Below are 16,480 nucleotides of genomic sequence, written 5' to 3' on the forward strand. Positions count from 1 at the left end.
TGGAGCAACTCCCTATCGCTTTCATTCCCAATTACCCTCATTAGCTTCACATCATCTGCGAATTTGCTAGTAATCCCATCGATACCCTGATCGAGTTTATCGATAAAAAAGTATGGGGCCAAGGACACTTCCCTGAGGAACTCCACTTGTGACGTCTGTCCAACCAGAGAATTCCCCGTTCACCATAACTCGTTGCGACCTAACTCTTAACTACGATTCTATCCAATTCAGCAAGTTGCCCCCTATTCCAATCTCGTGTAAACGCTTCAAGAGTTTGCCATGTTGGACCCGATCGAATGCCTTCTGGAAATCAAGGTAAACAACATCGACATTTTTGCTCTTACCCAAAGCCTTAGTCACATAATCATAGAAGCAAAGGAGGTTAGTTACACACGACTTCCCATTCCTGAACCCATGCTGATTATCCGACAATACATTATTCTAGTCTATCCACTTCACGAACTGCCTTTTGATGATAATTTCCAAAATTTTCAAGAGGGAGCTCGTCAAACTCACTGGACGATAATTTGACACCGCTTCTCTACTACCCTTCTTAAATATCGGAACAACGTTAGCAAGTTTCCAATCTCTTGGGACGATACTCTCAGCAACACTACTCCTGTATATCTGTGCCACTGGCATAGCTGCCAACTTTTGAAAATGAAAATTCGGGAGATTTTCACGCAAACCCATATTTTATGCTAAAACCACTCCCTAATAAATACAATAGGGATTTTTCCAAATAAAATAGGGATTTTCCAAACATAAAAGTTAAAGCATAGGGACTAAAATCCCTACTCAAAAACTGAAGTCAAATTAAAATAGGGATTTTACAAACATGGAAGTTAAACCCTTGGGAATAAACTTCCTACGCAAAAAACAAGTGAAATTGGAGGCCAAAACTTCAATGATGTAAAAATAAATATTGTGTTCAATCAGAAACGCTGTGAACAAACATTCTGCGCCAAAATCATCGGAAGATGAAGGAAAGCACCGTCAATTTTTGAAGAACACTGACTTTTTGTGACACTTGCTTGATGGTTTTTTTTTTTCATTTCACGTGAGTGATGATGTCAGTCTTCCCATGACCGATGTTTATGTCTGTAACACAACTTGCACAAAAAGGAAAAGTCGGCCCTCTTCTGGAACGTTTGATGAAAGGAAATTCATCGGAATAAGTATCTTTAAAATTGATTAAATATGTTTTTGCTTATCAGTATTCATGCTTTGTTATATCGTACGTACGTAACTTCAACAAAAGAAATTTTGACCATATGCGCGTCACTATAATCTTCAATTATTATCCAGGACTATTGGCTGCTAAGCCATTTCCCTGCACGATAAGACAAACAACTTTCTTGTTACCATCAGAGGGTTTGTAAAACTTCCTTAAAAAGGGGATTTCCCCATTTACGACGTGTGACGTCATTTCGAAAGGGAAAAAAAAGAGGCTTCATGCCCCACAAGAAATTGCTTAGGGATTGTTTTCATAAGCGGGGATTTTTTTTAATGAAGTAGGAAATTTTTAGGGACAATTAGGGATTTTTGTGATTTTTGTAAAAATTCGGGAGATTTAAGAACTTTTCGGGAGGTCGAGCGATGAAGCTAAAATTCGGGAGATTCCCGAAAAATTCGGGAGACTTGGCAGCTATGCACTGGCCCCAACAATTCATTAGCACATTCCCTGACGACCCTGGGATAGATATCATCCGGTCCTGGTGCTTTGCTTGCACATACATTTCTTAGAAGATTTAGGACCTCCACGTCTTCTACTTGAATATCGTTTAGGGTTTTATTACCCCATGCAACACCCGTATATCAAATATCATTATCTCCATTAAAAACCGATGCTAAAAAGTCATTGAAAGCACTACACATGCCTACATTGCTCTCTACCCTAGAGCCTCCTATCGAGAGGGGGCCAACTGTCCCCTTACATGCATTATTGACGTATCGAAAAAATGATTTTGGGTCAGAGCTAATGTTATCTGCCAACCTAGATTCAACTTCCTTTTTACTATCCCTTATCGCTTTCTTCAACAGTCTTCTTTTATCAGTAAACAATGATAGGTCACCTCGTCCACTTTTATACTCTCTGAATGCTCTTTTCTTTTCAAGATAAAGGTTCCGCACGCTATCCGTGAACCATAGAGGGTGCGATGTACAAACACGCTTTTTTCGAACAAAGGGTATGACGTCATGCAAAACAGAGGACAGCTTTGGACTAAATTCTTCCCATTGACTTACCACCCCAACTGATTCCAACCGGTCTTTGAAAACTTCCGCTAACCTTCTTCTCAAGTTTGTTCTCCGAAAACAAGGAACCAGTCTTTTGTTATCAAATCCTCTTCATTTTAAATTAGATATAGAGTTATACATATTGGTATATTAGTGTATATATATAATTATATTAGTTTTTCCACAATGATTATTTGTGAAAACCCCCCAATCCTTCTTCCTTATATTTTGACAGATTTCATGTTTGTGCAAGGTTTTATCAACATGAAGACACCAATAAATTTAAAAATGAAGACAGCAAATGGTTTCAAACAAAAGTGAAATAATCTCACCTGAATTGCATGCGAATCTATTAAAACCACAATCCAAAGTAATAGGCACATGACTCGGAGCCCGGGTTGTTGACCATACCCTGGTGGTGGATGAACCTAAAAAAACAAAAGGGATTTTTCATTCCCCCCCATAGAATTTTCAAAATTTTAGCATTAAAATGTCATTGCTACAATTCAAAATTAGCCCAAATTCCTCAAAAAATTTCAAATTCAACAAAAATGATTAAAAAATTCATATAATACATATAAAAATTTTTTCTAGGTCCCTACAATTTTGTAATAAATACATGTTATTTTCATTGCTTGAAAATATCAAAAAATTTTTATTGATCTTTAGCTAAAGGAGAGTCGTTGTTTTTGGAGGATTATACTTTTGCTTACAAATCTGAAAATATACACATTTACATAGCTGCAATTATGTGAATGATTTTTATTCTCCTTCGAAGGATCCTAACTAGTTCAATCACTTAAAGCAGTGTCCTTCAATTTTTTTACACTAGTGCACCAGTGAAAACAGCTGAACAACTCCACAGATTGACAAAAATGAGATAAATAATTCATAGACCTGGTTATGGTAAATAAAAACCAAAATAGAATTATTTTATTTATTAAATCTATAATTATGTAGCAGCTACATGAATGCAAAAAATCCCTCTGTGGATCAACAGTTAAAGAACACTGATTTAAAAGTTTCCAAGTCATCTAAATGAACCTTGTAACTCAAAATGTACAAAATAGAAAAAATTACTCAGATCACACAAGGAATGATGGCATAAATTGGGGGAAAAACTTACCACACATATTTTCATCAGACATATCACCACAATCATCAACACCATCACAACGCCACCAGAAAGGGACACAAGAACCAGTGTTACACTTGAACATTAAAGCAGAACAGTCAAATGCAGGAGATTGTGTAGCATTTGTTACAGAAGTTGGAGGGACTGTTGATGATGCTAGAGTAAAGAAAAAACAAAATTGCTTTGTAATTTAATAGGAGGGAGAAGAATAAATTACATGTAGAATTTTAATCATTGAAAAAAAACTGATGTATAAAATTATAATTAAAATATATTGATGTTTTTTTTTGGCTATTTATGAAAATTGATGAGAAAAAGTCAATTCAATTAGAAATGCTGGCATCACATACTAGTTTCTTCTATACACTTACTGCAGTTTTTTTCATCAGTACTGTCCCCGCAGTCATCTTGTCCGTCACAGACCCAAGATCCAAAAACACAATGACCATTATTGCAACGGAATTGCCAAGATTCACAAGTGACATTTTCACAATCTTCTTCATCACTTCCATCATGGCAATCAACATCCCCATCACACCTCCACGATGCTGGAAGGCACTGGCCACCATTCTTACAACTGAATCCGCTGTTCGTGCAACTCACTTTAGGAGCTAATAATAAGTTTCATTCAATTAGTATAAGTTTTAATTAGAAGGTCATACTTTAAAAAGTTCCATTCAAAATCATCAATGCTCTTTACAAGTCTCTTCACTTATATTTTATAAAAAAATATATACAGTGAAACTTATATACATATAAATTAATTGATAGCTTACTGGTACAATTGGTTTCATCACTACCATCACTGCAGTCATCATCAAAATCACAAACATACTGTTTCGATATGCATCTCCCATTTTTACATTGAAACTCTTCATTTGAACACTTGGGATATACTAAAGGAAAAAAAAATTCAGTTGCTTTCCTTCAAGCCTGTGTTGCACGTATTTTTTTCAAATAAAAAACTAAATCTAAATGCGTTCACAGGTCACAAGTTAATTCAGATTTTTAAATTCATATATAGCCAGAGTGAGATTTTCTTCAGAAAACCCATCTATTAGACTGATTAAAAATACTGCAATCCTTCAATTTTTTATAGCTAATTAGAATGACTAAATAGTGCTAATAGTACTTAAATAGATGAAGAACTGGAAAAAAGGTGAAATCAGTCACCTAATTTTATATAATCTGATATTTCCCAGCTAATCTCTAATTATAGTTTAGATGCACATTATGAAGAAAAAAAATATATGCCATCTTAAAATTCAAAATATTACTCAGATCACTTTTCTTTCCTATCAGATGCAATCAATATTGCAACTTAAAATGCATGATTAATAACTAGGGATACATAATTTTAATATTCATGCAATAGATGCAAAATTTGCAAATTTTGTCAAATAAATGCAAAATTCAATTCTTACTACTCTTCTCTGAAACCTAAATATTTTATGGTTTTTAAAGCAAAAATTGGTCGCAATTCTGCTTAGTCTTTTTGTGTGTGCGTACTATTATGTGCATGATTATTTTGAAAAGTATATGCCTGGTTCAGTTAACCTTCCTCCATTTTTGAAAATCAAGTTCTAACTCTTATAATTCAGTTGACTTTTGCTTCCGAGTTCTGCAAGACAATTATGGAATTAATCGACAATTTAGGAGGTTTGAATTACCCATAACCCCAATTTTTTTTGGAGGAAGTAAGTAGTTTTGCAATCTTATCGTGAGTACCGAATTCAAAGCTATTTTTGAAAAAAAGACAGGAAAATAAGAATGATGATATTAAAGACAAGCATAATACACTCGTGTGAAAAATTAAGAGAATTTGCACATTGTGTCATTTTCACAAAAAGTACAGAACCAAAGGTACTAATAATGGCACTGAAAAAGTATACAAATATTCAGTGTCACATATATAAGCATACATGTGCATGTGGGCGGAGCTGTGACCATGGAGGGGATGATAAGGGCACGAGGCGTTATCCACGATTTGTGTGCTCCTACTTCTCATCAACATTTGCTATTTTTCTTGTAAGAGTTTGGTAAATTTTATAAGCTATCAGATAAAATGAGTAGCCACAAACGTATGGATGACGGAATGAGATAGAGAATTGTCGGTAGATTGGAGGCAGGACAATCACAAGTACAGGTGGCTACAGAGCTCTATCTAACGCCCAGTGTCGTCTGCAACAATCTGGAAAGTTTCAGAACACTGGATCCATATAGAGAAGACCTGGACAAGGTCGTCAAAGAGTCACATTGACCAATGAGGATCATTATTTGGCACCTTCAGTGTGTCGCCACAGGACTGCTACAGCATCACAGCTCTCACGTGAGCTGCATGCTGCCACTGGAACTCAAGTTTCATGGTTTACTGTTGCCCAAAGGCTTCATGAAGGAGGGCTTTATACCAGAAGACCACTGTTTACATCCCATTCACTACAGCACACTAGAGAGCACGTTTAGCATGGTGTCTTGAGCATGGTGACATCAGCCTTGGACCGGACTTAATTGGAGCACACTGTGCTCTTCACAGATATGCTACTTCTCTTAATTTTGCACACGAGTGTATTATAGTAAAGACAGTAGCAAATAATTGATCAAGTAAATTGACTCTACACGCGACATCCAACACAACAAATGAAGCATACAAACATAAAGTTATTTTGTCCATCTGAAAATGCAACAGCTTCTACATAATCTCTGCATCCAAATTTGTTATAGGAAAATTACAGAAAAACCTGCCACAGGATGATGGGCCCATCGATAGATATAATCATATTAACATTTTAGAAATTTGCAATAGTAGCTGTTCAAAGCCTTCAGTTCGCAATAATGTGAACGTTGAGCGATATATAGATATATATATATATACAATGTTTATTACTGAAAGAAGGCAGAGGCTAAAAGAAAGAATATATATAGACTACTACAATTTCAGCTTTTAACTAATTTAATTACTATAATTTGAACTGGAAAAAAAATTCACTTAATTTTTTTTGATAAAAGTTTTTAATGAGTTTTTTTTTTATAAATTTATGTAAAATTTAAGATTTTTGATTTTTTTGCAAAATTTTGATTTTTTATTTACACAATTTACGTATCTCTTTTTATTACACATGAGCACTATTTTTGTTCTTATCTTTTTCATCTTGATAAAATAAAGAAAAAAAAAACGACAACTTCAGTGAAAAATGCATTTCCTGATGAGGCGATTGTTTTAAATATTTAATTTGAAATAGCACATGATCCAAAATTTAAGAAAAAATCATAAATATTTCTTATAATGCATACGATATAATTGTCATGCATATATATATATATATTGTGCAGTTCATATTGAGAATAATCGCACTTGGAATTTTTTGTATTCACTGAAAAAAAAATGACACGGACAATAAAGATCAAGTGATAGAAATAAAAAAAATCAATATCTGTGTTTACCACAGCCGTCTTCATCAGACCCATCACCACAGTCATTACTGAAGTCACATCTAAAATCAATATGGACACACACTCCATTCTTGCAAGTAAACTGACCAGGAGAACAAGTGGTTCCTTCAGAAAAATAAATTTTCAAATTATTTCATTTTCACATGAAGAACGGTCAATTCTTTGTATATAGGCTAATGAAGGCCTCAAATTATTGAATATTGTCATCAATATTTATATAGGGTACATGATTTTCATTATATAAACTCATTCATTTCATTATATACCGATAAAATAGGACAAAAAGTAGGAAAAGTAAGACGCGTGGGAGCCCTGCATAATCTTTTTCATGTTCCTCCATATTGTTTTAATATTTTGAAAAATTCTGCATTGTGCCAATTTCTAAAATGCAATAATGATGATAATGTATATTTTTAAAATTTTTCATCTTTTTATTTTATACATACATATGGTTTTTATCTTTATCTTGTGTTCATATATGCAAACTGTAACTGGGCTTTTGCCTGTAGTTTCTATTTTTAAATAAATAAATAATGTTTCCTGATGATGATGATGGCTATTTCCGACAGGACAATGCAACCTCCCACGAGGCTGGAATTATCTCAGATTGGTTTGAGGAACATGATTCAGAGTTTCAACTGCTTCAATGGCTTCCCCTGTCACCCGATCTCAACCCAATTGAGCATTTGTGGGATAAGGTTGAAGGATCTGTTAAAAGCTCCAAAACACCACCTTCTAAGGGACTTAAGAGCAACTATTTTGTTAGCATGGGCTAATATTCCTCCTCAATGTAGTTTCCGCAACTTGTCAGCAAGTCAGCACATGTCAACTCAGCAGCAGTCCATGCCTAGAAGAGTATCTGATGTCATCAAAGCCAGAGGAGGTCCCACATGATATTAGTGGTGAGTAGCAGAGTTCCTAATTTTTTGGCCACTGGGCGTATATGCTTTAAAGAGGACATTTTTCATCTAGTTTAATATTTCTTACAATATATAAAAAACTGGTATAATTCAGCAATTATTATTACTGAAATACCACTTTCTCCATTCCAAAGCAAATGATTTTCTCCTTTAAAAAAAAAAGAAAAGAAAGAAACTCATTTCTGACTATGAATTTATTTGAAAAAACCTATATAATGGCTAATGTTTATGAAATGAAGAAATTCATAAATGGCATTTTGTAATTACTGTAAAATAATTTATGCACTATGATAATAATCACTATCAACATAACGTAAAGATTGCCTTTTTATAATTGAAATAAACTTACCACAAACTTTTCCTTCATCACTATAATCCCCACAATCATTGATACCATTGCATTTCTTTTCAGCTGCTATGCAACTACCATTGGAGCATTCAAACTGTCCAGCCTTACAAACCTTTGAAGCTGTTTTCAAAGAGACAGAATGCAGCAAATTAATATCAAAACTTAAAACAGTGAATTTCTTAACTCTTCAAAGAAAATCTCATATCAATATACCGGTGCATTTCATGATATCAAACATACTTAAGGTAATGTTAATGTCACTTTAGTATTGTTAAAAATTTCAATAAAAAAAAAATTCCCAATCAGCACACATTAATTACCATAGCTTATTTCATAATACCCTGAATTCAGAATTTTCTTCTGAAGGATGAAAAAACCTTATACAATAGGGAAAATACACACCGTATAGTAAATTTTCTATTTTAAAAATTATTAAATATGGGACTACATTCAACCAACTTTCTTAACATTTCTGCACAATCATGTACAATCATTTTGTAAACAACACAATTTCGATAAAATAATTCTTCATACACAAAGAATACTGAAAGACAGATATATATATTTAGTACTGAAGCAATGCAATGACTTGATTAAAAAAAGAAAAAAAAAGATAAAAATGTTGAATAAATAAAATTTCTTAGAAAAGGAAGGTTTAATTGAATATAAATCAAAATATTTTCAATTTTAATGTCACATAAATGAGGGCCAAGATATTGATGTAACTGCGAACAGATTTTAGAAACTAATGAATCATCTGGGCATAATTTTTAATAAAAACATTAAATCTCAAGCACTAGTAATACTAAAGTACTAAATTGAAATTCATCAATATTGGAATCTACACACTAAACAATATTGTCTCCACAGTTTTTCTTTGAACAATACATTTTGCTTGAGTACTGCCAGTTACACAATATGCAATAAACAGTATGGGGTGGTGACCACGAGTATAATATTGACATAGTCAGAAATGCTGCGCAAAAGTAATTAACCCATTTTTCACCACTCTTCAAATTCATGCCCAAATCAACAGTTTTTAATGTATGATAACTGATTACTTAAATAACATATTTGAGAAGTTTCAAAAACTTGATATTAATTTAACATGCTTTTTTTTTTATTAATTTATAAAATAATTAACTTAATTTAATTAAAATAATTAGAGATTGTGATATTGGGAAACGTCATGTATCATGTGACAAAAAATTTAACAAATATTTTTTAAAAAATTATTTCTGGTCATGGAAAAAAAAAATCCCAGATCAAAAAGGAAGATAAAATTTCCAAAAATTTCATTTTTGAAAAGCCATAAAAAAATTAAATTTCTTTGCAAACAAATTTTAAAAAACACACATTGGCGCACACACTGAAATTTTTAATTTCCAAAAATGTAATTTCATACAAAAATTTGAATAAAAATTAATTGAAAAAATATTGTAAACAAAGCATTGCGCAAATGGGTTAATAATGTATCTATATAAATATTCATGATCCCGGACTGCAATAATGGCTATTTAGATTCAACACTCAACAAACTTTACCTTCACAAAACATTTGTTCAGAAAAACCTTGCCTGGTTCAAAATAAAACAAATAGTGAGACAAACTAGATGAACAGGAATCCAATATGAAGTGATAAAACCTTAATACAAAATTGTTTTTATATATAGCCCTTAAAAGAATATAAAAATTTAAATCATGAAATAAAATCAGAAAAATGCATTAAAAATTTTAAACTATTAATGATATCAATTTTTCAATGAACAAACATAGTAAATCATAATTTATGCACCTAAGTTATGAATGCTGCAATAGTGAATGGTTTGTTGCCAAGTATATGTATATCAGGGTTCGCGCTGCCAATCACCATTGTGCCAAATCAAGACAAAATATTTCATTTTGCGAATAAATAAAAGAACAAACTCGCCAAATCGAGTGTCCATTCGGCCTCTTGATGGTCAAATCGGCCATTTGACGCATGTGCAAGAATTCGGAAGTGAAATTTTTGTTGGCCAATCGCGAACAATGTTCAGCTACTTTCGGTATTGTTCCAGAGGAGGGTCAGGGGTTGGCAGGGACGAACAACCTCATCTAGAAACGTTACTAGTTGAGCGCATCCCCAAGAGCCTACATGCAAAAAACCACAAATTGTTTGAACCCTTTACTCTATGATAAACCTTCCCTCTCTCTCTGCAGAGATGCCGCCGACGCGCTATTGCGCAAATACTCTGGATTTGGGAAAGGATGCATAAAAATTTTGTTCACGCTTTCCGTGGGACGCATACTTTTTGAGTTTAAAGGAAAAAAATACGGAGGGGAAAAAAAAAAATCCTGTGTGTGTACCAACTTATTTTATTTTTCCTCCTCCTCACCATCTATCATGATCGCGATAAGGTATCGTGACCTTAAAAACGAATGAGGCTGATGCAATATCAAGTTGCGTCCCGGAATGAGAGTGGCTATTATACCAATTTCTGAGGGGTTCCTCCTGCAGGTTATATATCGGAAATTATGGTACGTTCGAGGCTACCCACCCACGCCAGAGACAGCGTATTTACCACGTAAATTCACTTCGTTTTCACAAGATTGCAAATGTGATTTTTTAAAGAATCGCCCGTTCAAATCGTAATACAATTTTCCAAGATCATTGGAGAGAAAAAAACGAAATCTCTAGAAACTTCTATCATAAATATCCAGTCATCAAGCCGCTATGCGGTCGTGAGTTTCAAGTCACGAAAATCCGGGTTTCACGAGATTGCAAATGCGATTTTTTAAAGAATCGCCCGTTCAAACCGTAATACAATTTTCCAAGATCATTGGAGATCTTGAAACGAAATCTCTAGAAACTTCTATCATAAATATCCAGTCTTCAAGCCGCTATGCGGTCGTGAGTTTCAAGTCATGAAAATCCAGGTTTCGGAAACGCTAGGCCGCTAATGAGCAGACTAAATACGATTTTCTGAAGTTTTCCAACTTTCAGCTGGCTATCCCTTGAAAAAAAAATTCTGTTGCCACGACGCAGAAGCGGCTCTTCGGATACGTGACTCACACAGGGTGCCTCTCCGGAAGGGGCGCCAAATCCAAGATTAAACAGCGAAAAAAAAATTTGATTAGAAAAAAAAGGGGAATGTTTGTCCACTCTCTGGAGGGTCGCAAAATCCGAGATGAAAGTGCGCAAAAAATTATTATTTTTTAGGAATTGCAGGGCCAATACAAATCTAACATAGCTCCCATATTCAGGTGTGAAATATGTGGAAGTTAAATGGTGGTAGACCACAGTTGTGGACCATCGAGGGGGGAAGGAAATCATTCAAGCTGAGAATTGCTCAAAAAGAATTTATATGAATCAGAAGATGATGATCAGAATCTCTCTCATTTGCTTCAAATTTATTATTGAAACTGAGGCTTTCTGAAATGAAAAATCAGAGAAATTATAGACTGGTTTATTAGTGAATACCATATATAATATGCTTAACTTATATTTGTTTTAAATTTGTTACACATGTTAATTCCTCAGTGTCGATGGGTTTCTTTGCAGCTCTTTTCTGTACCAATAGAATACTTAGCAATGAATGTAAAAAAAAACCTAAGCCTAGTTATACTACTAAATTAAACTTTTTCTGTTAGTAAGGGAAAGTGCCCAAATACCACCCCCCCGCCAAGCAAAATTGTTAGTTCTGAAAATTTATTTAGAGTCAAAAATAATTTTAAAACTGATTTAAGTAACTCAACTTCATACCTAATTGTGCTGCAAGTGTGATTGTACGGAATAAATTTTTCCTAACCAAAAAAAATAATCAAAACGCAAATTTTTGATACTCATCAAAGGTATCCTAATTCCTTCCCCATCCCCTCCAGTTATTATGTACACATTTATTTTAGTTTCTTTTATTTATTAGTTAATATATACTGTATATATATAATTAGTTATATTTATATTGCTTATATTTTTCTTACTTTATTATATTTATATAATTACCTTTTCTTCATGAATAAGACATAGAAGTGTTAAACACAGTATAAAAATGTCAACAAGAGATCATACATCAATCAAACTGAATCTAAGTAGTCAGGAAAAAAGTTTCCCTCTGATACGCAGGGGACGAATTTAGGAATTCAGCTGTAGCAAAACTTTTGACTGTTCCTGACTAAACCACTATGACGAATATGCAACGCAACATTCAATTAGCAATCTATAAATATCAATCACTAATTCATGAAAAAAACTTTCCCGTAAGGCATAAATATATAACTGCAAATTTAATTTCGCACTGTAACAAGCTATAACATTATTTAATGATAATTTGAAAAATTAAAGCGTGATTGAAGAGAGCAAAGCAACACTGCATCACTGCAAGTGGGTCTGAAGAGTTTTCTGGCACTTTCCCCTAAATCTTTGGATTGAACTTGTTTTTAAAAATCAATTATTCGTTTGAATCACAGGGGTGCCTGTAAATGATGGGGGGAGGGGGGGGACAACTTTATTTTTTTCCAAGAGGAACCCACTTTCACTCAAAAAAGACCCAGATTTTGCCAATAACCTGGGTCCGGGGTAAATTAGAGTGGAGTGGCATCTCTGCTTCAGAATCATGAACCTCATTAAACCACAGTTGTGGAACAGAATAAATGTAAAGAATATAAATAACAATATTTCTGGTTCCTGTTAATGGTCCCAGCAGGCAACAACTGAATTTCGAAAATGCTTTTGAATTGTGGACAACAAAAAAAATCTCTGCAAATTCTTGAGAACTAAAATATTTTTTGTGTACTGTAATTTACATTTTATATTAAACAATTTTTATTTATACACACACGATTTGCATTTTGATTTATATTTTCATCTTGAACTTGATATAAGTTGTTTTGAAATCCGCATTATATATATATATATATATATATATATATATATGACGCGTCAATTTGGCTAAGGTTCTCTCTCATTTGGCTACAACTTTTACCCTCTGATTAGTCAAATTGCTACAACTGATATAAAAGTCAAGGTGAACTCTGATGTATATGCAAATCAATGAACCTTGGATGGATCATGTGATCCTTTGGAAAAAATATTAGAAAGTAATATGTGTTTGTATCTGTGTTAACTTTATTGCCTTTATGTGTTAATTAAATTTCAAATTTCCAATTTTTATTCTAAAATAATGAATGGCACCACAACTCATAAAAGCTTTACACTTACCAGTGAGACATGACCTATTCGAAAGCATGAGGCTGTTATCAGGACACCTACAAATTTCCGAACCATTCTTAGTTTTCTCTATTACTGCCCACTCTGGACATAGACAAACATGTTGACCATCAGGATAAGGAATGCAGAAATGACTACATCCTGACAATGTTAAATTATTGCAGATATTTGTGCCTAAATAAAGTAAAATAACTTTTTATTTGTAAAAGAATTGTTTGACTAAAGAAAATTTAATTCTGGTGGAATACAATATAGTACATTAAGATGCAGGAGTTACCTTCTTGTAAACCATGAGCAAAAACTTTCAAATCCATTCCCCTATCAGCTGTTGGTACCAAATCAATAAGACCATTTCCATCATGTTTGTTGGCCATCATTATTTTTTTCTTACTCCAATCATCAAAAAGAATCCAATCCTATACAAAATATGATTTTTACTTGATCTTAGACTTAATTTAATTTAAATATAACTACACTTTAATTTTGAATAATTATCTGACTAATCAAGTTAACATTCATGTCATGAAATGCTGAAGTTATATGCTGGCAACAATGAATAACCACTACAAATGCTTTTCCTTTCCCTCAAGACGTAATTAATATACTCCAAATAAATTTGTTCTTTGTGTAAAGTAAAAGCACAGTAAAACGGTCACTAACGGGACCATGAAAATGTGGCTGCTATTGGGAGGACTGGTCATTATTGAGAATAGTTGTTTTTTATTTTAAAGAGGAAAAAAACTAAAATTTGCGATCTATATAACATGTAAAATGATAATCTGTTCTGTAATTGATTATGATAATCTGTTTTGTAATTGATTATGATAATCTGTTTTGTAATTGATTATGATAATCTGTTTTGTAATTGATTATAATAATCTGTTCTGTAATTATGATAATTATACAATTGATTATATTAGAATAATGATTATATTGATAATATTATATAAATTTATTAATCGATCCATACACAGGTATTTTGGCATCCTAAAATTTAGGCTTGCAATGCTGAGATATAACACAATTGACCAGCAACCCCAAATAGTTCTTTGTTCCCACCCACGATCAACTAGACCAGTGTTTCCCATATTGCCCACTTTGGGAAACACTAGACTAGTGTTTCCCAAAGTGGGCAATATCACTGTTCCCCGGTGGGGAGGTGGAATGGTCCAGGGAGGCAATAGAAGCTACAGGTATAACATAGGATCCTATGGGTTCACTTGAGTTGTGGGGGAGGGGGTTATGAGAGAAAAAAATTTCTAAAAAAGGGGACGATGGAACAGCAAGTTTGGAAAACTGAACTAGACCACAGTTTCCCAGACTTTTTATTCCTTCGTTCCCTTTTCAGATCAAAAATTGTTTTCTCTCATCACCCCTCCCAAGCATACACATACGATCCTACTATATTTGTTGCATCTATCACCACCTGGAACCATTCCATCGCCCCACCAGAGGGTGATGCCCACTTTGGGAAACACTGAACTAGACCATACATGCTCAACCCATAACGCATGGGCCAAATGTAGCCCTCAGGGTCATCTGATGTGGCCTGTGATCTGAAACCTAATTTTGTGAGAATAAACTAAGCAGCACACTCTCAGATCACTTCAATGACAAGCAGTACATTTACAGATCACTTAAATGACTTGCTGTGTATTTAAAAATCCTGAAAGTGGCTCACTGCACATTTATAGATCACTTAAGTGGCCTTTTCCCCTCTCCACTGCCTTCAAGAAACCCATTTAGCATTTTTAGCCAGCCAAAGAAAGCATACATAAGATTTTTTACTTTCACAGTGTGCTGGGGAGGGGAAAACTCTCCTGAAAATAAGCTTGAAAATTATTTGTCTAATAACAATATGCATTTCCCCCCGTCTCAATATCCAAAGTAGCCATTGTTCAGAGGTTATTTGTAATGTTAAATCTATGGAACACGTTCGGTTCCAAGAAAATGTGGTTGTTGTCACCCATTAGATGAGGTTTTACTGAATATTCAAATGAAATCTATGGTGCTTTATAAGATACATTTGTGATTTAAGAAATGAAAATCAAGAAACCTTATTTACAGTCAGACCACGATATAAGAAACTCTGACCAAAATAAAGATGAAACCCCTATTTAGTGGATAAAAACACTTGATATAACAATTTTTTTATACATCTTTCTTCGTTATTTCTTGTCACCAAAACCACAATCCAAAGATTTGACTTCCCAGAATTTGGAATTCAGGTCTTCTTTAGAGACAGATAAAAGGAAGCAAGAAGATGTTCCTTTTTGAGTAAAGGAGACAAAGTCATTTAGAGTGTGCTTGGGAAGATGCCTTAGCTACGAAGAAGCTAATTTGTGCATACCTGCACAATAAAACATTGTGCTGCTTGCTTTCTCTAATAGGGTTGTTAATAAATGGAATAGCTTACCCCCGGAGATAGTAAATTGTAACACAATTGACATGTTTAAAAAGAAATACGATAAACATGTTGGGGTAAATTGAGAAGCTATCCATTCTTAGAATAAGACAACCATAAGTATTCTTTATGGGCATTGTATATTATTTTATCATGTGTATATATTGTTTATAATTTGTGTTAATTGCATTTTTAATTGGGTTGCTGTATTTTTGAAATATATGACAACCATATTTTTATGGGCATCTTTTTATCAGCCACCTCGTTGGGCATTTTGTCTGTTGTGGCGTTGTATTTGTATTTGATTGTTCAGATTTCAGTAAAGAAATAAAGTTACTTCAAGTTTGTACTTTTGTCTTTACAAAGCAAAGAATGGCAGGTCATCTGAAGAGAAAGTTTTTTGATTAGAGGAAAAATGACAATTTTGACAGAATTTGATAAAAATGTTGAATTACATTTTTAGCGAATAAAATTGCGATTTTGTTAAATCGAGGTTTGACTCAATTTATATATATATATACATGCAAAAAAACAAGTATTATTATGTTGCTGAAAAGCAAATCAATAGTTTCAACATATCTAGTTCTTTTACTTCATGTATGAATTTTTGAAACAGGCACCAATACTGGTATGCCCAATGTAATTTAAAATAACTTTCTGTCAATATATTTTGTGACTGATTCACAAATATAAAGTATATTAATTCTAAAATATTATATATAATTGTGACCAATAAATTTTCACTAAATACTTATTATCATCAACTATCAGTTTATATA

General features: G+C 33.4%; 1 protein-coding gene across 1 annotated transcript in view; it reads right to left on the reverse strand.

Moving 5' to 3' along the window:
* Positions 1 to 16,480, reverse strand: part of LOC149076194 (sortilin-related receptor-like) — a 76,185-nt gene that overhangs the window by 27,271 nt on the left and 32,434 nt on the right. Inside the window, exons 19-26 of the mRNA XM_089243748.1 lie at positions 13,575 to 13,713; positions 13,289 to 13,471; positions 8,093 to 8,212; positions 6,815 to 6,928; positions 4,150 to 4,269; positions 3,745 to 3,984; positions 3,365 to 3,529; positions 2,571 to 2,666 (exon numbers count right to left, since the gene is read on the reverse strand). Coding sequence (XP_089099874.1) covers positions 2,571 to 2,666; positions 3,365 to 3,529; positions 3,745 to 3,984; positions 4,150 to 4,269; positions 6,815 to 6,928; positions 8,093 to 8,212; positions 13,289 to 13,471; positions 13,575 to 13,713 — 1,177 coding nt within the window. The remainder of the gene's footprint in view (positions 1 to 2,570; positions 2,667 to 3,364; positions 3,530 to 3,744; positions 3,985 to 4,149; positions 4,270 to 6,814; positions 6,929 to 8,092; positions 8,213 to 13,288; positions 13,472 to 13,574; positions 13,714 to 16,480) is intronic.

Source organism: Pholcus phalangioides, unplaced genomic scaffold, assembly GCF_987345545.1.
Source record: "Pholcus phalangioides strain wild (caught in Gottingen) unplaced genomic scaffold, Ppha-v1.0 ptg000015l_1, whole genome shotgun sequence".
Classification (NCBI taxonomy): domain Eukaryota; kingdom Metazoa; phylum Arthropoda; class Arachnida; order Araneae; family Pholcidae; genus Pholcus; species Pholcus phalangioides.